This window comes from Photinus pyralis, unplaced genomic scaffold, assembly GCF_008802855.1.
Source record: "Photinus pyralis isolate 1611_PpyrPB1 unplaced genomic scaffold, Ppyr1.3 Ppyr1.4_LG5, whole genome shotgun sequence".
NCBI lineage: Eukaryota > Metazoa > Arthropoda > Insecta > Coleoptera > Lampyridae > Photinus > Photinus pyralis.
In genome coordinates this window covers 18,565,882-18,590,941 of record NW_022170596.1, presented here as the reverse complement: position 1 = coordinate 18,590,941, position 25,060 = coordinate 18,565,882, and the positions used below count along the sequence as shown (strand labels likewise).

General features: G+C 34.2%; 1 protein-coding gene across 3 annotated transcripts; it reads left to right on the top strand.

Annotated features, from left to right (window-relative positions):
- The first annotated feature begins 1,073 nt into the window (after window positions 1-1,073).
- LOC116172044 lies at window positions 1,074-24,778 on the top strand. Of its 3 annotated transcripts, none has more exons than XM_031489141.1 (9): window positions 1,074-1,402; window positions 1,452-1,578; window positions 2,638-3,006; window positions 3,057-3,444; window positions 14,252-14,356; window positions 14,419-14,968; window positions 15,104-16,273; window positions 19,693-21,233; window positions 24,170-24,247. In XM_031489141.1, exons 1-8 carry the CDS (start codon window positions 1,375-1,377, stop codon window positions 20,682-20,684), a joined length of 3,729 nt encoding a protein of 1,242 aa, XP_031345001.1. In that variant the 5' UTR covers window positions 1,074-1,374; the 3' UTR covers window positions 20,685-21,233; window positions 24,170-24,247. The 3 variants fall into 3 exon arrangements, with proteins under 3 accessions (XP_031345001.1, XP_031345000.1, XP_031345002.1); XM_031489142.1 differs by adding an exon at window positions 24,301-24,778 and having other exon boundaries at window positions 1,079-1,402; window positions 14,419-16,273; window positions 21,168-21,233; XM_031489140.1 differs by having other exon boundaries at window positions 1,075-1,402; window positions 14,419-16,273.
- The last annotated feature ends 282 nt before the right edge of the window (window positions 24,779-25,060 follow it).

The window sequence follows — 25,060 nt, the reverse complement described above, 5'->3', positions numbered from 1 at the left end:
ACTTAATCTTAAAAAAAAAGAAATAAAAACAAAAAAAAACACGCGCATAAAGGAAAACTGAACCTTACATTTATCAAAAATTACACCCATGCATTTATGCAATTGGTTTAGAATATAATGTGGAAGAAATTTACACAAAAGTTTTTGGTTTGTGAACGTCATTTTTCTGGCGCTTTAGAACCTGGAACACGAAGAGGTTTAAAGCGTGTGGCAGTTCGCACATTATCTTTAGCAGGTAACACAAATTGAATGGTAATAAATTGCTACATATTCTGTTTTTAGAACGATCTTGAGAGCATCATAAAGTAGAGTTCCATAAAGTTGATCTTGTATCTTGTATATCCATATTAAATTAAATATAACTCCTTGATTGGATTAATTGGAGTTGTTACTTATAAAACAAGTGGTCTGTACTCTTTGAAGCCCCTGACTGCTGAGGTGTATCGGCATTAAACTGAATTTATCTGGATCCCTAACAAACAAAATTGGACTTCACTAGCTGGATTCATTTACCTTTTAGGTTTCAGCTAGTCAAATCCAGTGTTATTGTTATATAATGCGGACGTAGCTTACATTTTAATATTTAAATTAGGCGCCATTCACGCAAAAGCTGCTGAGAACATACACGAGATGGCGCCTCAGTTTTACATTACATTAGAGTTTCCATTCTAAGTTTGTTGTTCTATGTATGTATATGGTGATAATATTATTCCCCACCTTTTCTTTATCATTACCTACGCGCTTTGATTATATACTACGTCCACCAACATCATAATTCATACAATAAACTTCATATTCTTTGAATTTCTCATTTACCTTAATTTCCAGTATTATACTATACCTATATGCATTAAACAACCCGTTTTACCAAAGAATTGATGAGCACACTTAGTAAACGTTTTTTAATACTCATAAATTAACATGGAAGTAAATGGAATAGTTATTTGTTGTTCACCCACCAAGCGTTTAACCCCACTCCGTAATTTTCACAAATCTTCGATTCTACCTGGTGCGAGTTGACCACCCTGTATATGAACCACTGCTCGAAGAATTTTCCGCTTTGTTGCTAACCGGTTGGTAGTTCCGCTTCTTCTCCCCTCTACGTCCTCGACCTGTGTTTTGTTACTAAAAGAAAATGGCAGTTTTTACTCCAAATTGTTACAGATTTCAATATTTATTAAATCTGAGGACGATGGACTCGTTTTTATACTCGTAGATTTAACTAGCAATTAACGTGAGTGTCCGGTTACGGGAAGCGAATTTTCGACGTCCACTGTAAAAGTGGTATTCTTTAATTGTTTTTGTGTGTTGATAAACTATGAAAGTTCTTTAAATACCTAGTGCGTTTAAGTTTAAAGGGGTCTCGATGTTAAAATGACAATGGAAGATTGTGTTATAGAGGGTAAAAATTTGTTCTCATTCAATAACGGTAGATAATATTTATTTTTTAGTGGACGATAAGTCCTGTTGTGAGGAGCTGACAGACTGGCATAGAGAGGTGACACTAAAACTATTTGGAGAAAGTGGAACCACTAAAATATGCGACAATCTTGACTATGCACTTCAAGAATATAACAGGTAACTGCAATCATTGTTTTGGCGATTGTTTTTTAACCCCACTTTGTTAATTCGCGACTACTCTTTAGCTCATTGCATTTTATTGTATGAGCGTAAGTAGAGAGCAGCATTATTATTATATCTTTATAAATCAATTTTAAGTTGTATAGGATGTAATGGAAAATGTTTATTACAAAAGTTTTTTCATAATGTTCGTTGAATAATCTATCTTCAGAATAAGTATAACTCTCGTCAGGAAAGATTGCCGGTCACAGCACACCTTGTGTCGATTTACAATCTTTGTTTTTATTAAGATGCGAGCGACTTCTGAAATAGGATCGTGCTAATGTTGAACAAAAAGTCTTTTCGTTCAACATTGACACGATACTATCCTGGAAGTCGCTAGTACCTTACGAAAAACGAGATTGTAGATCGGGATCAAGTGTTCCGTAACTGGCAATCTTTCCTGGCGAGAGTTATATACAGGTCAGGTAAAAAGTTATTGGCCCTCACCTCAATGTTTCAATGGAATACCCTACATATTTTAATTTAAAAATATTAAGTTCTCTTCAAAAATATATAGGATATTCAAAAAAGATTCAAGTGATTCAAAAAAGTTAAAAATTGATTTAAAAAAAGGTTCAAAAGATTTAAAAAGGAGATGCAATTGTTTTTAGTGTAAAAAAAAGAAATTAATATGCAATTTTTTAGACGAAAATGTACAGGGGGTTCCATTTAGAAAAATGAGGTTAGACCCGATAACTGTTTTATCTGACTCTGTATCTCTTAAGCAAACGAGTCTCTTCAGGTTTTGGTTACTTTGTACTAATAATCTTGATAGATGCAGGGTTCGAATCTAGGAACTGGTACCTATTTGAGTGAGTGTCTTAAGTAATGTATCTACAACGGAAATATTTTATTGTGTTTCAAGTTGAGATACCACCATTGTCAGGAACCCAAAAAAAAATTGTCCTCTGTTTAAAAATGCAGGGCTGAAGTCTAGGGTTTAAATATGTTTGTGCTTGCTCTTTTAATGTAACATGTTCCAATTATTCGCCTAATAATATTTTCTTGTTAAAGGATTTTAAAAAAATACGAAACCAATCGCGGAATAAAGCAGATTCTCAAAGACAGGATATTGGACCACGTGAAAACCTTCCACAGTTTTCTTCCGAAATGTAGCATATGGACGGGAGCATCAAGTTACATCGAAACCATGCAAAATGTGCTTATCATCCTGTGCAACTTGGAATTGGAAATGGCAACGGATATTAAAATCTCCAATTCCATGGAGTACAGTACGAAAATAATGGAAATTACGGAAAGAATCGTTTATATTTTACCCATATACTTATTAGGCGACAATGTAGGTATCTGTCACGTGCTACTGAAACTTCGCCCAAGATTTCAATCGCGGCAGTGGAAAGACATCATGAGGGTCATTTATAGGTAAATGCAACTCGCGCACTTTCTGCTGATGTTTAATTCTGCTCTTTCAGACATTTTTTAGTTATGGCGCCCGTATACGATAAATCGAAAGAGAATTTCTGTAGAAACTACTTGCTATTTCAAAACCTGAAGGCGATCACAAACAAAAAAGACCATCCTAGAATAGACGCGCTCCTGTACAGCAAATTCGGTCTGACCTCTGACGTACTGAAAACAAACCAGAAGATAAGGCGAATCCTACGTCCGCTATCTAACTCTATCATCGATCTCGTCGACATGCTAACGGATCACAAACAATCACCGATTAACAACTACTTTAAATATATGGCGAAGAAAAAGAAGGAGAAGGAAACGCCTCTGTCTATTTACCTAGGTAGTGAGTCGGAGGAGGAGGAGGATGTGCCACACTTCGTGAAACAAGTACCTTGCAGGAGTAGGGTAAGTTTGGAATCGGAATTGCGGGTTAGGAACTGTTGTTGCTTTTCCCATATGGGAAATTTTCAGTTCTTGATTCCAATTTGAGACTCAATATTTCAATTATTGTTAGTCTCATTGCTCAGCTGTTGTGTAGATTTGTTATTTATTATATTACATTGCATTGTGTGTACATTATTCTGTTCATTTATTTTCCAAAAAATTATTTATTTACATTCTGCGCTTGGATTGCGCCCCAAACACCTTAGTTTGCGCTCTTGTCCTTTTTTAGTTATTTCAAATAATACAAAATTCCACAAAAAGTCCAAATTTGAGGCTTTGTATCTTGATCAAATAGAGATTGCTTTATAGCTTCAGTACGAACAGAAAGACGAGAAAAGCGCATTTTAATAATTATAAAAGTGTAGTTGGCCATGCAAAAATAAATATTTATTTTCTTATTCAACAAACTAGATAGGTCATTTATTAGCATTCGCTGTTTTATATTGTTTTATCGTCGTGCAATTTTTTTTTTGCTTGTTATGAGAATGTACACTTAGGGTTGCTTGTTGCAAAAGCAAACAAAAAATTGGATTCGGCTCAAAAAAGCGCTAATATATTGATAGTCTCTTCTTTGGCCAATCTCATGGTATAGGTTGGTAACGTATTTTACTAAACAAATTCTTATCAGACACTGCGACTAAAATACTAGGAAAAATAAAAATTCATCTCTTTTAACTACACAGAAAAAGCGATGAATCACATCCACCTGTCAATTAAATTAAGCATTTACAATTGATAACAGATAAAGACCCAACAATTCCCAGAAATTCTACGTTAAGTAAAATAAAAATGTAAACAAAAACAACCTTGACCGCTGTCTCGTATGACAATAATTTCCGTGCCGTCACATAGACCAACGACAAATTAATAATTTAATTATGAATGTTAATTACACAAAAAGGAGACACATCTTACCTAATTAAGATTTCCAAAATTTCCTCCTGCCGGACGAAATAAACACAGCAGTATATATAATTTTCAGTTTTGCGAAAATGGTTCGATTTTTCATATCTTTTCTACATTCTCACGCAAGCAGCTAACAGATTTTTACAAACACATTACCTACAGTTTTTGAGCTTTGCTAAAATGACCCGAAAAACAATTTTTACGTGTTTCTCAGCCTCTCATACCAACACGCCACGCAGTCGAGCCAGCTAACGCTTGTTTTAAGTGATAACTAAGCAAAAACTACCAGTGAGGTTCTATTTCACGTGTTTGAGAGGCGCTTTTGGTGTAGGGACGTCTTGAGATCTGCGCATGCGCCAGGTTCAAGATAATTTGATTCGGTTGTTTGTTGACTGAGAGAGGTCAATTAAATAGACCTTTCTACTGAACAGATCTGAGTTCAGTGAACAGACCTATTTCTGTTTACCTGCCCTGCTTCAGATACAGATTCGTGTCTGCTTAATCAACCTGTTTCTGATAAACAGACCTGTTTGCCTCGACAAATAGAACAGAATTGAACTTAGCCCAGGTCTCCAGACGTCGCAGACCCAAAAGCGCGTCTCGAACACGTGCGCTAGAACCCCACTGTCTGGTGTCATGTGACTATTTGGCATAAGTGTCCCTCTATCTACTTGTAAGTTATAATTAGAGACCGGATTTCGTGCTTTTATGCATTACGTAAATATTGTATGCAGCTCAAAATCTCAAATCACATTGGCGCAATGAATGGGGTTCTTGTGCATTAATAAGATAGATTAGCATTTTATTAATTTTTTGAACCATTTTTATTACAAAACAAGTTTCCAGTGGTACTAATTGCAACAATTATATTTTTATTTATAAATTATAAAGATAAACAAATAATAAATCAAATAAAATAAAAATTATAAAATAGAAAGAAACAGAACAAAAGAAAACAATAAAAATGGAAAAAAATAAAAAGAAAAAACAAAACGACAAAAAAGATAAAAAAATAAATGAAATATAAAAAAATATGGCGCCCAAGTTTGTTAAATTATAAAACGTCAGCGGTGTTCAATTCAGCATTAATTTATAATGCAAGCATATTTTCAAGTTCAACAAATGAGATGACGAATGTTGGCCGGGGAAAATGAGAACCTCATCTGATACCTCAACTGAAGTACGCTCCAATTACACATGTCGATGCGGAAAGATGTTTCTCTGTGTATAACCACGTACTAAGTAATAGCCAATAGGCGCACAAATTTTAAGATGGACCACTTGGATACTTAATCATTAATTGTTTTAATACAGCTTATGTTTAAATAGTTTGAATTAAAAAAGTTTCAATAATTTTTTGTGCATTATTTAATTTTTCATGCATATCTTCATGCTTTTTTGCCATATTTTTTGTGCATATACAGGGTGGTGACTTGAGTAACGCATCATAGGGATCTCAATGTAAAATTCATATCATGCGATTATTGGCTCCCCAAATTATTTTAGAGCAAAAATGTATTAAAGTTTTTTGTACAAAAAATTTTTTTTACGCCAATCAACCGTATTAGTTTTCAATTTTTTGCATAAATAAAGACGGAAAATTGGAAAAATAAGACCCGCATCTTTTTCAATAATCTGCGATGGCATGGAATTTTCTAAAACAAAAAGATATCAAGTTATCAATTAGCAGCAGTTCCACATGGAATTTATGATCGACTTATTATTACTGTCTTGCAGTTAATGGTGACTTATTCGAACATTTATTGTAAATTTGTTATATTAGGAAACCGTTTTTAGTAATTTTGTTTTTGTTTATGTTGAATTCGCTTTTCTAAATATAATACTTTTTGATAGAATTTGATTTGTTTTATAGCAGACATTCCATGGCATGACGGATGTTGGCGTAGTTTTTGTATTATAAAATTCCATGGCATCACAGATTATTGAAAAAGATGAGGGTTTCATTTTTCGAGTTTTCCGTCTTTATTATGCAAAAAATTGAAAACTAATACGGTTGATTGACGTAAAAAATTTTTTCCTACAAAAAACCTTAATACATTTTTGCTCTAAAATAATTTGGGGAGCCAATAATTGCATGTTATGAATTTTACATTGAAATCCCTATGATGCGTTACCTCGTGCGTTACGCAAGTCACCACCCTGTATACAGGGTGTTTTTTTTGGGAGCTTTAGTTGAACGTTTCTGGGAAAGTAAAATAGGTAGGTTTTTGAAAATTTGTACTTAGGAGTTACTCTGAAGGCCGAATCGATGTAAAATATTTTCAAAATGGCCGCACTTCTGGAAACACCGGAAGTAGATAGTAACTTCGTTATTTTAAATGGCAACCCCTATTGTTTATTGCATTTTTGGATTCTATGTGAAATTTCGGTTCTTTTGATACCTGGCATTTAGGGTTTTTAGGTTATTTTGACTTTATGAAAAAAAATGACTATTGCATGAGATAGAGAATCGAAATTGGCATACTTTGATATTACATGTTCCTATATCTATCTTTAACAGTTTCTGATTTATTCCCATTTCATTTAATTGATCTCGGAATTGATGCCATTTTTTTCGCATTTTCTTTTTAGTAGTCTGCCATGATTTTATAACAATCGAATTTTAAACAAATCAAGGAATGGATTCTTTAATATCATTGATTCTAGTCTAAATAATTCATTAAAGTCATTTATTAAGGGTATAGGACGGAAAATTTTTGAGAAATCTAGACAGTCGTTCAACTGAATTTCTTAAACAACGTATAAGTCTGGAAATTCAGAGAGGTAATGCGATGTCTGTTCTAACAACAATTCCATACCAAAAATGTTTCAACGAAGTTTTTTATATTTTGCATTGAATTTATTTTGCTAATCTTGCATTTGCAATTCAATTCATTTTCTTAAATATTCTCTTGTAGAGCTTTGTATCACTTGTGCTTCGACGGTTTATTTTTGTTTTTTTTTTGTTTGTTTGCATTTGGGGGTACAATATTTCCAAAATTCATACAATTTCGTTCCAGTGTTCGAATGAATGTACGGCAAGCATGTGCCGCGATTCTGTCCATTTCACCATAAATAACAATTAAATTCCAAAATAGGTGAAACCACTGCCAGACATTTTTCGATTTTTGAAAAACTTATGTTAACCTATAACAGTAGGTGACGGATTAGTGTCACTAGATTTGTGTGTCGATTGTTATAAAATCATGGCCGACTACTAATAGTTGGGTGGTCATAGTTAATAAATCGCAAGTCTAACGGCATTTAATGAGCCATTTTGGAAACGTGCGTTCATAAGGGTAAAAATGTCTGCTGAGCCCGAATTCGGATGTTGCCAAGCTGATTTTTAGCTAATTTCAAAATGGCGGCCAAATATATAAATTTTTATGCCAGGCACATTTTACCTACATAGTTTTTCGGATTGAGGTGTTAAAAAACATACAGGAGGCACAGAAACTTGCAAAACTTGTATATTGGGTACAATATCCCCGGCAACAGCATCATGAGAAGATGCAACTCTACGCCTTAAGTCCTAATAATACTGAGAGAAATTCTGAATTTTCTCAATAATTGCGAACGTTGAAGCTTTAAGAATACTACTCACATTTCCAGCAGACTAAAAAAACAGCTATATGACTTAGATATTGATACTCCACAGCACTGCAAATAATACACAAAATTTTATCTGTTTTTACACCTTGTTGACCATAACACCATATGTGACTCATTTTTTTGAGTGAAAATTTTACATCCCTTTTCTGTTTTCGATTTAAGTGTGACAATTTTGCTTTTATTAGTGAACTCTTGGTAGGACGATCGATGGTATACTAAATTTTCTTTAGTCTGACCTGAGAGAATACATTCAATTTTTTCCGCACATTTGATGTCATTCAAAGATTTTATTTCATTTGCAGCAGATATCAACAACATAAAACCCCTTTCTTGACATCTACTTTTTGTCAAAGGGTCCTTTGTTTTTTTACCATGACATATTACACACTTTTGTAAGTCGTCCTTGGTCGCTGAATCAGTTTGAAGGGTCACTAGAGGGTCCATATCTAATAAACCCATAAAGGCGTTTAAAAAAGCGGCAGAGCACCTCGGTGTGACCCCATGGAGTCATTGGATTTGACCCATTTTCAATAGGCTTGTTACTTGTGGCATATAGATCAACTGTGCAAAGTTTGAACCAAATCGGTCCAAGCGTTTGACAGTTATTATGTTCACGGACAGACGGACAACATCGAGTCCCCTATAAAGCTTGCATCGCTTTGCTCTGCCGCTTAATAAATGGCAATCAATTCAAATTTTTGAATACTTATATAAACTTTTAAATAATATGATTGAACGATATTACTACCACCTCTAAGCTTATTTTTCTTGTACCTAGGCCTAATTTTAGATATAGCTTATGCTTTTATTACAAAACTCCAGGCTGTTTTCACCATCATCAATCACCAGTAACTAAGATGTCTTCAGTTTTTAATAAGTTTTCTCATAGCATTGATTTATTTTCACGTTTTCCCCAATATAAAACTCGCTTACGTTCACTCCTTATTAATTAATTAGTTGCTGTAATATTGTAAAACAATTAACGATTAAGATTTATAATTATTGATATGATTTATATTAACGTTTTCTCCAATATAAAACTTGGTTATGTTCAATCTTTATTAATTATGTAGTTGCTGACAATTTGTATAACCAACTATTAAGATTTATAATTATATCAAATTCACTTGTATTGACATTAATTTCTTAAGGCTGGGATTGCCTGAAAAGAGAAGTACCCATAGTAAAGGACAAAGTTTTTTTCGTTAGAATGTGCTGGTACCTAATAATGAATAGCGTAACTACAGCAGTTTTCTATACAAATATTTAAATCATTATACTCTCTTTAAGTGGGCCCCAAACAACACAGAGGGAGCTTTAAAAAAAATGCAATTTGATTTGCATAACCACACGACAAGAAAATACAAAACACAAACGCAAGGTCGTTCACGGCTCCTTACAGACTGCTAGGTTAACAAAATTATAATTAGCGCTCTACCACACATAACTTGAGGAGAATAATGAATCGCTTGTAACGTAACGTATGAAGTAAAAATCGCGTAATTATTGGCATGGGGGACTTTCAAAATTAAGATCGTAAAATTGGTTCACAAGTGGCGACAGGGGCTTTTTGTTTGGAAGGGCCCTCAGTAAAACTCTTGATTCCTTCACTTAACGGTAAAACGCCGACATTTCAAAGAAAACACCTTTGGAAATTCAATTCTTTTTCATTGTTACCATTGAATAAAGAGGTTTTTATTCAATGTCATTACGAAGTGTGTTTGTTATACTTATAACGATCCTAGTGCCTATTCAAATAACAGGTAACGAAGACTTTGTAACTAACGAAATGTTATTACAGTAGAGACGCGTTTTGACTTTTAGGACTTGGAAAAAGTTTAACCAAATTCTCGTTTTTTTTTGTATTTTTCTCTGAAACGGTAGGGAAAGTTCGAATTAGAACAACCAAAAGCTTTTATGGAGAATGCATTTTTGTCAAAAAGTAAAGTAAAAGTTTTTCTTCTTGTAAAGTCAATCCGGGGACATACGGTATACCGATTTTTTTAAAATTTTTTAGCCGTTTATACCTCAATATACATTTGTTCCCCATGTCTTACATTCGAGGGATGGTCTTTTGTAAATTAGTAATATACAGGCTGATTCAAATTCGAAGGCCACCATGGCAGTGCCGTATTTATATAAGGGGCAAACGTGGGCAATTGCCCACAGCGGCAAAATTGTAAGGGCGGCAAATTTGGAGGAAAACAGAAAAATTAAAATGCGTTCAAATTTTTTAGGTAAACTGTGAATCGGTAAATGAAATGAAGCAAAAATAAAATCTGTTAGTACATTCATTGCATTGCAAATATAGCCAATGAATGCCTTACTTTTCCCACCTTGTAATAATGGTGATATAGTGATATGTCAAGGGCGGCAAAAAATGTTTGCCCACAGCGGCAGAAACCCTAAATCCGGCACTGCACCATGGGTATCTCGGGAACTGTAAGAGATAGGTAGGTGGTAAATTTGGCAAAGTTGTGTATTTTGATGCTTAACAAAAACAGTTTTGAAACTGAAAATTCTGACTACTTTCGGAGATATCCGGAAAAAACGAGATTTTGAAAATCGTTTTTGTTTTTTACTGAAGTTAATAGTTGTTTACAAAGATATTTAATAATAAATGACACATTATTATGGCCACTTTTTTCCCTCTACAAGATGCTACTTTTAAATTTGAAGTTTGACGTTTCGTCTCCGGTTAACTATCATCAACTTTGTTTCTTATGGAAGTAATTTTTACTTTTTGTGTCATTTGATAGAGAATTTTTTTCTGATTTCAAAAATGTACACATCAATTTTTTTAATGCTTGTAAAATATCTTTTTTGCCTTTGTCTTAAGTAACGTACGTAAGTAGTTTCTTGCGTTTTTACGAATTAACGTTATTTCTTATTAAAAATAGATGATGTTACCATCAAGGGTAACTTTGTCAAATGTAAACTACCTCTACCTATCTCTTACAGTTCCCGAGATCCCCATGGTGGCCTTTGAATTTGAATCACCCTGTATAGGTCAATTATTACACATTACACTAAACTGACTAAACTAATACTAATATGTAATAGGTACTATCATTGAATAAAGAGCTTTATTCAATGGAACTATTGAAGTTCAAAAAATTTAATTTGCAACAAGGTATGGATTATAAATTACAGTATTTTAATCTGCAATCAGCAAAGATAAAGAATAGGGAAGACGGTCAAATAAATCGCATTACAAATAAACACCCACACAAGGTCGCATCTTGCCAGACATCAACAACAATATACAACAGCCCTTTGTTCTAAAAATTACGTAAAATTTTGATATTTGTTGTAAAGGAATGTTACATGTTACCTATCCCCATTTCTATTATTTATTTCATAAAACGATAGGTAGAGGAGGTACCTTTTGCAATGAATAGGAAAGAGAAACCAAATAAATTTCGAAGCAAGTAGTTGACAAAATAAAAATATACCAGTGAACGATCTTTTTCTTACTGTCAGCAAATTCTATTACACGCACGCTCTGTTCAACCTTGAAAGAGAATCGCTAAATGATTTAGCATAGGCAACTTACATAGCCTGCTAGTTTTTTTTTGCTCGTAAATTTTTGGTCTTTTATTATCCCCATTACACAGTACTAGTACTAGCCTAGTTAAAAAGTAAGAACAACTCCATCGCAAGGTAAAAGCGCTTACCTATTTCATATCTTTATTTATCGTATTTTTTACTGACTTCAATAAACTCTTGGTGGCACCCTCTGTGAGAAAGAAGCTACACTGTTGACCGCGATATTAGTCACAGCTGCGTAGTTTATTTCCATTTCTCCAGTTTACATGCCCATTTTTCAGAACTTCATTCACCACTTTTTTTATGAAAACTTTTGAGCTTCACATGAATTGCCAAAATATAGATAAGTATTCACGCTACCGATCCCATACACCCGTATTGCTTAAAATGCTCCCTAATTTTTGCAATTAATTCCTAAACTATGAACTCTTTTGACGCATGTTTTCTGGATTTTTTAAACATATATTAATGGACAAAATATCAGTTTATATTGTATGGAAACTATGCTCTGTACATCTATCTACCTAATGCATATTTTTCCGATCATATACACCCCTTGCTTATGGAATGGTGAATGAAGTTCAGAGGCAATGCACGCCCCATTGAATTACATGTGCATCACCAGTTGCCTATACTCTCTAAATCCAAACCTTAATATCTATATTTGGTACCAAAATGTATATACTTTATATTATGTGTATGTTTGCATTGTTGCTGTTGGAATTAAATAGTAAATAAATAAATAAAAGTATGACATACAAACAAAAACCCCTAAGAATAGAAAACACGTGAATTTTGGATATACTTGACATTTATATTAGTACCTAATTGTAGGTACTTATTATAAATTTTCATTCTGATAGTTGGAAAAAACCAAAATACTTACCAACGGTTATTAAAAAGCACAAAATTTAATAACAAATAAAATTTGGCGAGGAAAATGTAAAACACTAATTTAATTAATACACAGCTTTTTTGGGACACCCTATATCACCACAGGATATATTTTCCTCTTACGTATATAAGTAATAAAATAAATTACGGAAAACAATTTTACTAAATAGTCCACAACAATAGATAGTGGCGCCATCGTGCTGTTTTGTGAACTAGTGCAAATTCGGCCTGGCAACATCCAGATTGGATTCAGCACAATTTTTTTACATCTAAAAAACCATGTGGCCAAAATGGCTCATAAAATGCCGTTAGAATAAGAATAAGAATAAAAATAAAATGCCGTTAGAAGAATAAACAAAGTCGTTTTGCGGTTTGGCCACTTAACTATAAAAAGAAATCCGAAAAAATAGTGTCAATTCAATGCAATGTGAATAAGTCAGAAACTGTTAAAGATAGCTATAGGAACATGTATTATCAAAATATTGCCCATTTGATTCTTTATAGTCCGAGAGCTGGTAGACATTTTTGGGTAGGTATTTGAGGCACGCTGAAAACTTGTCCACCACTTCTCCAATAATACCCAAACACAGAAATGCAGACCTGGGTGAAGAGTGGCGGGGCTAACACTTTGCCAGGGGCCTTCAAAGTTTGAAAAAAATAATGTCATTGATTTGTGAATCAATTTCAGACATATGCACACATACGCTAAAACGCTGCAATAACTATCAAGTATGCGAAATCGATTAAAAAACTTATCTGAAATTGATTGACAAATTAATGACGCAGGGCCAAGGGATTCCTGATTTGAAGTGTATACTGGCCGCAATAAATACATGAGCACCTAGTGTACTTTGATCACTTTTGACGAAAGTTTCAGGAGAATTGTATTTATTTCGGCATAAGAAACTATGAAAATTTCAAAATGATACAATTACAATTAATTCAGACGACACTAATAATGTGTAGATCATCCACTACTTATTACGCATTCAGATACTCGACTGGGCATACATTCTTTTTTCAAATTTTGAAGGCGCCTGGTAAGGTGTTAGCCCCGCTTCTCCTCTGCCAGGTCTGCATTTCTGTGTTTGGGTGTTATTGAAGAAGTGGTGGACAAGTTTTCAGCGTGCCTCAAATACTTACCCAAAAATGTCTACCAGCTCTCCTACTATTATCTCATGCAATAGTAATAAAATGGTCATTCCATTTAAAAAGACTGAATCTTTGAAGTTTCATAAATTTAGATCTCCATAGGGGCGGTCGTACACAACTTAACTTTTTTTTAAGTGCGCTAAAAGAAAGCATTCTCTATGCACTGATAAAAATAGGTCGCCAGGACTGCAACCGTTTTCAACTAATCAATCATCAAGGTACCATCTGTATCCGCCATTTTTTTCTTAAAGTCAACATGATTTAAACACGATAAATGGCAGATATCAATATATGGGTATCAAAAGAACTGAAATTTCACGTAGAATCCAAAAATCTAATTAAAAAAACTGGTGGTTGATGTTTAAAATAACGAAGTTACTATCTACTTCGTTTTTTCCGAAAGTGCGGGCATTTTGAAAATATTTTACATCGATTTGGCCTTCAGAGTAACTACTAAGTACAAATTTTCAAAAACCTACGTATTTTACTTTCCCAGAAACGTTTAACTAAAGCTCCCAAAAAAACACCCTGTATATGTGCACTTTTGACGTGTTTTCATGCATATAAGTCCGGTCCCTAATTTGCTTACTTTATGTAAAAATCTCTTGTAAACATTTTTAGACGAATTCATAATGCTATATTGTTGTATAACTAGCTTCAAGACTCGGATGCAGTAATACTCGTTGATGATGACAACATTAAGACGGAAGCTTCCAACAGTATCATTTGCCTAGATGACGATTCGGATTGTGAAGTCACGGTGAGCAGTCATGTTTATAAGAATAATCTTTTTAAAAATTTGACCACATTACTTGTGTGTAGGTATCACCCAGTGAAGAAAAGTGCACCAGGAAAAAACCACCGGACTTACCATTGCCGAGTCCGGGCTTGTCATTCTTGGATTTAATCGCCATTCCAAATAAAACGATTTCAACACTGGAATCTCCACCGTATTCTATCGAAACAGAACGTTCGCCAGCGTCGGACGATCAATTCCAAAGCGCCGAAACAAATTTCGATGAAAATGAATTGGACAAAGCGCAACGAATGGAAGAGACTTGTACGTCCGCCGATACGATTACTAATGAGTTTTTAGAGTTATCCATGCCTTCGACAGTGGAAGATAAAACGGAAAATGCCGAGAAGGAAAGTGAGGCCGTGGAAACAAAAGAAAGTGAATCTCACATTTCAAGTGATAGTGTTGCGGAAATTCAGACCGAAGCCGAAACTGATATTAACGACAAATCCGAAGAGAATGAGCCCGCCGATATAGGTCCCAGTTCAGATACCGAGCAGGAATGCACCGACAATCTCGATTGCACCCAAAACGCCGAAAAGTGTCTTCCGAATGGCGGCTATAATTTAATGCACGGTTTAATTACGCCCCCTAAATCCGATCGAACAAGCGATGATGTTGTTACTGGTGCGAAAAACGTTTACGTACCCGACATCATGCGAATTGATTCGATCTGTTACGACGGTTTTGAAAACCTTCCTCTAATTGCAGAGAGTTCTTCGTACGAAGACGCGGCTGCAGAAGACAATGAGAATAAAAGACACGAGGAGAGCCAAAGTTACGAAAATTACGAATCTCCCGAAAATTTGGAGGAATTACAGGTGGAACTCGATCAGAATTTAGAACTGCCCGAGTCTATTAATATTTCGGATATCAATTTAAATGCGGTCTGTGAAGATTCGTCTGGGGACATTTTGGCCGATATAGTTTCTACTGAGGAACAATCGCTTGATTCGTCTTTGTTTAAATCTACTCCTCAAACTTGTGTTGATGACGCTACCAAAGGACCTAGTGCTAATTGCGACGATCTGATTGATGATACACGGACAGGTGGTAGTAAAAGTGATTTTCACGCAAATCTGGAGCCTAAACAGGTTATTGATAAAATAATCTTCACGTCAAGTGAAAAACTTAGTGCCCCTTTAGCTTTATTTTCGAAATTTGAACAGTTGCAATCGGAACTAGTGGAAAATGCCTGCTCGGGCCCGATCGAACCCATGCGTATCTTGGTAAATTCCGCAGAGCACTCAAATTCCAATGACAGTTTAGGATGCGCAATCTCGCCTTGTCGTCCTTTTCCGGAAAACTCGCCAACGTCCCCCCCTTTCGAACAAATCAACACGCGGGACTATCAAATCCACTTGGACCGCTACTTAAGCTCCAGAAAGAACGGGGAGGTTATCCGGACAGAGCCGCACAAGACGATCATTACGGTGCCTACCGATAGAAAGAAAAAGCTAGGTGAAGTTGACGAAAAGGAGATTAAACCGCATGTACCCAAGAAGGTACGTTTCGACGGACTGCCCCTGATCGAAAATGACATTCTGTCAGAGGCCAAAGATTCGTTAGCCCGGTATAAAATTTCAAAGGACGATACAAAGTTGGTGTTTCTTCAACCACAAGTACCGATACGAATCGAGTCTATGCACGAGTTGAAAGAAAAAGAAGAAGTGCTAAAGCTGCGAAGTAAACTGTATAATTCTAATAATACCGATAACAAATACACAATCAAACGTGTGGATTATAAACAAGTGAACGGCACAGTTATTTCTCCTCCGGAAATTAGACACTCAGTTTCAAATCTTATACATAATAATTTAAATTCGACAGTGGAAGGTATACCTTCTGGGTATACTCCGGCAGTGAATGGCTACACATCAGGTATGTACATACAAACATTGGTGTCATTATTAAATGTATATTTGAAATTTCAAATAACCAATTTGGCGCATCATTTCACTTAGACTGGTAGATAATAATACTATTTTAAAAACAATGGGTCCACTTTTACCATTGATAAGTAACGGTTTTTGAGTGTAAATAAGGTAGGGGAAACGATACAACTGGCCCATTTTGCAATTGCAAATTGTTCACAGGTATTTGAAAACCTTATAAAAAGGCTTCACTTAAGCGATAAACACACGATAGACACAAACTCAAACTACTTCTCCGTAACATAAACGACGATTGAGCTGAACTTGAATTATAGCAACCACCAAGACTGACTGTCTTTTACAAGAAAAAACATTAAGACTGACCGCCAAACAACAAAAAGCCCGTTTAAGGTCCGCTTCACCCTTCCGCTCCGTTCTCTTTATCAAATTACTGCGCGTCGTCGATCAACTCACGTCTGTGCTTACTTCTCGCTTATCTTCAACTTAATTAGCTTGTACGCGGCGATAAGGAACTTCTTATCGCAAGACCAGAGATAAACTTTTAAAATAAAACACAATAAATTACTTCCAGATGTCTCTAATTTTTTAACAATGTCACTGAACAATAAAATAAACAAAATACAAGGTTTACATAACAATATTTATTCTATCTTCCTTCTCACATGGGGTACTTTTTAACATTCGGTAACTTTCATTTCATTGCTTAAAGATATTGTTTGCAAATAGTTGTTATTGTTTATTTCTTGTTCCCTTTTACATACAGAGTGAGTTTGTCCAATATTTAGTATGGGGATCTTGTAAACCATACAAAGTCACTTAAATGGGCAAGGAATTGCGGAATTTTATGTAGATAAGGTTCCCTTTACTTGCAACTGTACCGGGTGACCCAATAAGACTGTTCCTCGGCCATATTTCGAGAACCGTTCTTCATATGACTTAGGGGTAAAAAAAATTATTGGGTAAATCGGTTATGAAGAATCGCTGGCAAATATTTGCAAGTTCTAAAAATGACCAACAGAGAGCGTAACTGCCATCTTAAATTTTAAAATTGCATTTTCTTTAAATTTCGGATGATAAACTAAACATTCTTTTTTCACATTTTTAAAGAGAACCAGTTTATCATCATTTTCGTAAAAACAAAAACTCAGTTTTTTCAAAAACAAAGATGGCGTGGGGTGTTCTATTGTTTTTGCGATAACCTGAATTAACTTCTTAACCGTTTGACCGATTGTAACAAATTTGGTATCGTTGAAAAGAGCATTCCTTGGGCAATGAGAATCAACCAATATATATAGTTAATTTAGTTGAATCGTGTCAAAACTAGCCCCCTAGCGGAGAATTCAACTAAATTAACTATATTTTGGTTGATTCTTGTTGCCCAAAGAATGCTCTTTTCAACGATACCAATTTTGTTACAATCGGTCAAACCCTAGGGTCAAACGGTTAAGAAGTTTATTTATTTATTTATTAAAATATATTATATATTAAAAAGAATATTTAGTTTATTATGCGAAATTTAAAGAAAATGCAATTTTAAAATTTCAGATGGCAGTTACGCCCTCTGGCGGTCATTTTTAGAACTTGAAAATATTTTCCAGCGATTCTTCATAACCGATTTACCCAATAATTTTTTTTACCATTAAGTCATACGACGAATGGCTCCCGAGATATGGCCGAGGAACAGTCTTATTGGGTCACCCGGTACAAACGAAAAAACCAAAAATATAATTTTTTAAACTGCACTGACGTTTATTTATTTTCTGAGATATCAAAAAATAGTTTTAACAAGTTTTTAAAGTAATTTTTTCTCAGCTTTCTGATGGTGCTAAAATAAAATTTTTATCATCGTGAATTTTGAGTAAATCACATCAACTTTCTTATTTCTTATGGACGCCATATTGGATTTTAATGTCATTCGATTGAAAAAAAAGTTACAAAACAAGTGATACTAAACACTTAATATTTCATTTGAAAATTAACTTTGCATTTTAGCCTCAAAGTTTACCAATGTATTTCTTATGGCAATAATTCCATTACCGATTGTGATTGAAACCAAATTCATTCATTTATTGTCTCGCATAGCCACCATCGCCACGGCCATTATATTATAGGGATTCAAATGGGTACAAAACGGACAAATAAAAAAATCAAACAATTCAAGAGATTTCAAGAAAGGCATAAGAAAGAAAGTACTTACAGATAAGTCAAATTAATTCCAAATTAACTGGTCTAGACAATGGAAATATGGTGCACGATAAAACACTTTACATAAAGCTGTCAGGTTTTAACTTTTGTTTAATACATGACATGAGTAATCCAATAAACTTGTTAGATGAGGTTAACGAAAAATTATGATGGCGGATCGGGTTATAAGGCCATTTCACTGAAATGTTCTTATGGAATGTGTGGTTTTGTTTATATCAGTGGAAAATTTGTAGTTTTGACTACCCAGAGGTATAATTTGGTTAGGGGAGTGTCATTTGAAATTTTTAAAAAATATGACATTTAGCGAAGATCAATCAAAAATGTCATTTTTTCGATAAAGTACCTAAAAAAATTTAGTGATTGTGGAAGAGGTTTTAACCTGCGCCTCAGATCAAAAATTAGCCGCCTGCGCGATTTAGTATCTCTCAAAAAAAATTCCGAAAGACTCAAATTTTGAAGAAAAAAGGTTATAACAGCGAAACTGTTAAAGTTAGGGGTATAACATGTTACATACAAAAATAAGTACTTTTCAAGTACTCTCCAAATCAGTAATAAAATGTGGGGTGTTCCATTTAAAAAAATGCAACTTTGATACGCCACTGGTGTATTTTTTCTTGAGGGTTCGTGCTTCCTTATACAGATCAAAAACAATTCGCAAAAATGCATGTACATTCTAGTGCTTTATTCAACAAAGTAACAACGCACGAATCAATTTCCCCAAGAAGTAAAACAAAAGCACCAATACATTCCACGCACTTGTTTAAAATTTCTCTCCAATTTTGTGAAGATTTGAACTGGCAAATGGGCAAGTTGTATGTTTCGTGATACTTTACTCAAAATGTTACTGTTTGAAATGCACAAATGCTTGTTTTTAAAATAGTATCATTATCTGCCAGTTTAACAATTTTCGTAAATAAATCAAATTGAATCATTTTTTCTGTAAGTCATAGAATGCATTTAGGTACTAAAATTATTATTGGCACCCCATGCAAACCGAACTCACACAATTGGTTGAAAACAAAATTTTCTGCGAACTCGAATTACCGTACGGAACTCCAAGGTAAAAGCAAACCTAGAAATAATAGTTAACTTCGCAAACATTCGTTGGCGAGTGTATTCTTTTTAGGTTTGTCCGCGTGAACTATGTAAATGTTTCCATGTGTCGTTTCAATATAATTACAAGTATTGTTTTATCTGTAGTACATGGTCTTCAACGTAACAATTCCATGGAACGGAAGCAGAATTTTAATAGTCAGCAACAAAATCAATTTAACGATTCCAGTAATTCTGGAATTCTAAATTTAAGCGTTTCGTCTACTGTAAATGCACTAACTGAACTTGATACTCCAGAATCGGAGTTTTCGAGATCGCCTAAATTGCTTCAAAACACAGACCAAATTGTTCAACAATGTTTGATCGATAATTTAGATAATACAGTTGAACCAGATATTACCATTCATAAAGAAATCACATTACTTTCCAATAACTCCAACTTTTACTCCACTCCAGATGCGACTCTGCCGACGAAAAGTCCTGTATCCAATCCCGTTGCAGATTCTTACATTAATTATAAGGACGATTTAGAGGAACTATTAAGTAAAGATGAACTTGAGAAATTATTCGATGATAAGAATTGCGAAACCGAAATTACGCTACCTCTTAAGAAGCGCAGGTTACTTCCGAAAGTGAACGAACCTGTTCCCTTCAAGGAGGAAATCAGTTACCCCGCCACTCCTATGATTAGCATTGCGGAAATCGAAGCCTTAACTCAAAATTGCGCCAAAAATAATAGATCCTTTAAAACGGCCGCTGAACGTAAAGAAATGCCTCCCATACCCCTAGTATATAACAAAAATTCCTCCGAACCCACTCCTATTATCACAGACCAATTCAATATTAACAATCACACTTACAACAACCCAACCATTAATTACCATATGAATAATGTGCCTTTGCCGTTTATTAACGTACCTTGCGCCCCTTACTACTCTTTCCCTCCGTTTATTGTACCTTTCAATAATGTTACCACTTACCCCAATTTAAGTCAAGACTGCGCTACGATTAAAAAAGAAGAGGAGCATCAGATAATCATGAAGAATGCGAAGAAACAAAAGAAAGAAAAAAAGAAGCAGCACGCGAAAACGAAAGAATTTTTTCAACAATTCCTGTCAGACAAGAAATTCATTTTTTAAAGCATTTTCGATAGAAGCCTGATATAATCAGTAACAGTATTATCATTTTAGCCTGTGATATTTATTTGTTTTATTTATTGATGTTTATGAATGTTTAAACGTAATTTCAAGCTTACAGAGATTTTTTTTACATTAACCGTGCATTGCATTCCATTTGTACAAATCCAAGTGTATTTCAAATTTTACTGCATGTTATTTCCACTTATGAATCATCACTCTGAAGAAACCGACAGAACAGGATGCAAGATTCTATCGCAGTTATCGAACAAAAAATTTATTTAATTTATGAATAGTAATTTAATTATCGATAAATAACTTTTATTTTGCATTTTAATTTTGATATAATATACTAGAAGAAATTAACAATTCTCTCACCGGAATCGTCTGGCTTTCGTAATTATGGAAAAGAAGTTTATGTTATTAATTATTAATTGAAGAGAAAATTAGTTTAAAAATTCTAATCAAAACCATTTGTGTTTTAAGGTTTCCGTTACAATTATGAAACCACGGCTAGTAATAATGCTTCGTCCCACAGAAACTATGTATCAGGTAAATATTACTGCTAATGAGTATTGTTGATTAATGGTGTTTTTTTTGGGAGCTTTAGTTAAACGTTTCTGGGAAAGTAAAATGGGTAGGTTTTTGAAAATTTGTACTTAGGAGTTACTCTGCAGGCCGAATCGATGTAAAATATTTTCAAAATGGCTGCACTTCCAAATGGCAACCCGTTTTTTTTATTGCATTTTTGGATTCTACGTGAAATTTCAGTTCTTTTGATACCCACATGTCGATATCTGCCATTTATGGTTTTTAAAGTTATTTTGACTTTATGAAAAAAATGGCGGATGTAGATGGCTGGTGTTCGGGAGAAGGGGGATAAGACGAAAATGTCATATTCGAGAAAAACGGGTTTAAAGTTTCGTAAGAGTAATCAGGCCCGACAAGAGGGGGGGGCAGACGGGACTAATTCCCGGGGCCCGGTCGGTCTAGGGGCCCGGATGGACCCAGACGCGCCGCACGACGCGTTTTCACAAGTTGCATATTTTGTTATTCGGAGTGGCTGGTGCTTAAAGGGCACGTGCCCACCTAGGTAATCACGAAGTGAATCTGCAAAAATAAATCAGCACGTCGGATGTTGCATTTCTATTTTTACATAAGTACATTTTAATTTTATAACCAGATGTTATCAAACTTTCATTTCGAGAACATTTGTATATTGCTCCAAAGGCCAAATGCGAGATGATTCGCTTGACTTCGGGGTAGATTATTTCTAGCCATTAGGATATTTTTTATGATGGATGATAGCACGAAAAAATTATAACAATTAAGAACGAATCTGAACAAAAATAGGTGTAATACAGTTTTTTATGCTTTTTTTGGAATTTAGTGCTTTTATTAGGGCTTAAGCTTAATATCTGCTTTTTCTGGCTCGTAACACTTTTTCGAGTTGTTTTTAACTTTTTATACCTACAAAGACTGATACTGGCCAAAAATGTTATTCACAGCAAAAAGTGCAAGTGAACTTGAACTTGAATGCAATGCTTGGAAACATGATCTTCATGACTCAGTTCTAGTTAAGATATGAATTAATTTAGTCGCCGTCTCCTACATTAAAATACCTTTACTTTAATTTTGCGAATTCGTTGTTTTATTTGAGTTTGAGTCATTAGGTCATCGTCATCAAATAAGTATCACTTTACAAGTTACGTTACGACATATTTTACATATAAATATTATTTGGTGTATCAAACATTTTTTGAAAGGTTAGTAGGGCCCGAAGTGCTGAACAGTCCCGGGGCCCGAATCGGCTCTCGGCGGCCCTGAGAGTAATAATTATGTTTTGTTGTTTTAAATAAGTTTGAGATCTAATTTTTTTTATTAAACGCTTTTATTGACACTCTAGTTTACATAAAACATAAATTTACATGTATAAAATGATTACATAATAAAAAAAATCAAATTGTTCCCTTTTTCTCAAAAAAAATTTTTTTTAAACTCAACAAGTACCCTTTTACACTAATATTAGCATTAATTTTCGCCATCATAATTCTCGTTTTCTCAATCGGAATCAGCAATTGGGTTAGTTTTTCTTAAAAACATACATCGAAATGGTTCCTCCCTATCTAATTTTGTCTTGTCTACCAAACCAGGATTCCTAGAATATCTGAGCCATTTTATGTTCCTCCATACATCCAAAGGACATAAAAATGGTTTTATTATTTAAGTGCGATAGTGGGAAAAATAGGTACCTACATGTCTACATATCACCTTTTTCACAAAACAACATTATAGCGTATATGGTAATAAGTCGTCTTATACCACTTTTCACAAACATTGTGGGCTCAATGTATAGACATAAGTGCACTTACATCACTTTACACACAAGAATCCTTTGCAAATCGACTTATACCCCTCAACACTATATAAATTCCTTGGATAGGATTAAGCTAGACTTATACCCGTTTTCTCATGCAAAGAATTCTACATTTTGAAGTATATGACACACTTATCTCATTTTACCCAAAATTGGACTTATACCCCTTTTCCCGAACACCAGCCACTGGTACCTTGATAATTGATTACTTGAAAACGGTTATAGTCATGGCAACCCATTTTCATCAGTACATAGAGAATGAATAAGGGCTTTCTTTTAGTGTACTTAAAAAAAGTTAAATTGCGTACAACCACATCTATGGAGATCCAAATTTAAGAAACTTCAAAGTCGGATTAGTGTCACTAGATTTGTTTAAAATTCGATTGTTATAAAATCATGGCCGACTACTAAAAACAAAATCCAAAAAAAATAGTGTCAATTTAATAAAATGGGAATAAGTCAGAAACTGTTAAAGATAGCTACAGGAACATGTAATATCAAAATATGCCAATTTCGATTCTCTACCTCATGCAATAGTAAAAACATGGTCATTTCATTAAAAAAAAACTGAGTTTATAGACTTTGAAGTTTCTTAAATTTGGATCTCCATAGGGGCGGTCGTACGCAACTTAACTTTTTTTTAAGTACACTAAAAGAAATCCCTATTCATTCTCTATGCACTGATAAAAATAGGTTGCCATGACTACAACCGTTTTCAAGTAATCAATTATCAAGGTACCATCTGCATCCGCCATTTTTTTTCTTAAAGTCAAAATAACTTAAAAACGATAAATCGCAGATATCGACATGTGGATATCAAAAGAACCGAAATTTCACGTAGAATCCAAAAATGCAATAAAAAATAGGGGTTGCCATTTAAAATAACGAAGTTACTATCTACTTCCAGTGTTTCCGAAAGTGGGGCCATTTTGAAAATTACATCGATTTGGCCTTCAGAGTAACTCCTAAGTACAAATTTTCAAAAACCTACCTATTTTACTTTCCCAGAAACGTTTAACTAAAGCTCCCAAAAAACACCCTGTATTAAGATGTTTAAAAAAAATTGCCTAAACCTACTGTATGGAGTAGTTCTAATAAAATCTTGTAATAGGTGTTCCATATTCGTATGACGCCATGCATACGTATATTCCTTCTTCGTTGTCGCGGACGGTGCCAAGAAGAGGCAGAGGTGAGCTGTCTAATAATTGCATACCATTTTCTACCAAACAATTATTATTTCAGGTCGGCCGAGAAGAGGATTTCAGTACCACCCGGAGGGCCCGACTTAGACCCAAGTGCTGTTTCTTCAGATCTTATGAATACAAATTAATTAAAATGTGAACAATGTGCTTTCAAATTTCTTACTACTTACAGTACATTCAAGGTGCAATGTGGGGTAACCTTACGGAGGGATATATTCTTCTATAAGGACACTTTTTATTGTAGTGCAACCATTTTTTATGATCATAGACTCAGTTTTAATTTTAATGGGATGATGGATTATTTTCATGTACGAAAATTGTTTAATTTTACTTGCAGATTTCGCCCAGTTTTAATTTTTAGTGTATTTGTAAGTGGTCATGATAAAGAAATCTAAAGCCATTGTGTATTTAATTAAATATATCTGTGATTGTTTTCTATATTAGGAATACGTAGTTATGTTAATTGTTTTGTACATATTAGGTGTAAGATGTATAAAAATACCTTTCAGTGTAAATATCTGTAATTATTTAGATATTTATTAAAGAAATATTGTTAATAAAATTTCATTTCAGTTTGTGTTATTAAATATTTTTACGAAATGCAACCTGTTTTTATTTGCTTCCATTTTATCAAATACAATTTCGCCTTTCGATAGGGTATTAGTTTTATAACTCATTTTTTAGTAAATCCACCCATCCCGTGGGTGGTGGAAGGCGCAATACTATTAGCCTGAATATATAGGCGGGATTTAATGCATTTCAAGAGAAATTCAAAATTAAACAAAGGATAATTAATAATC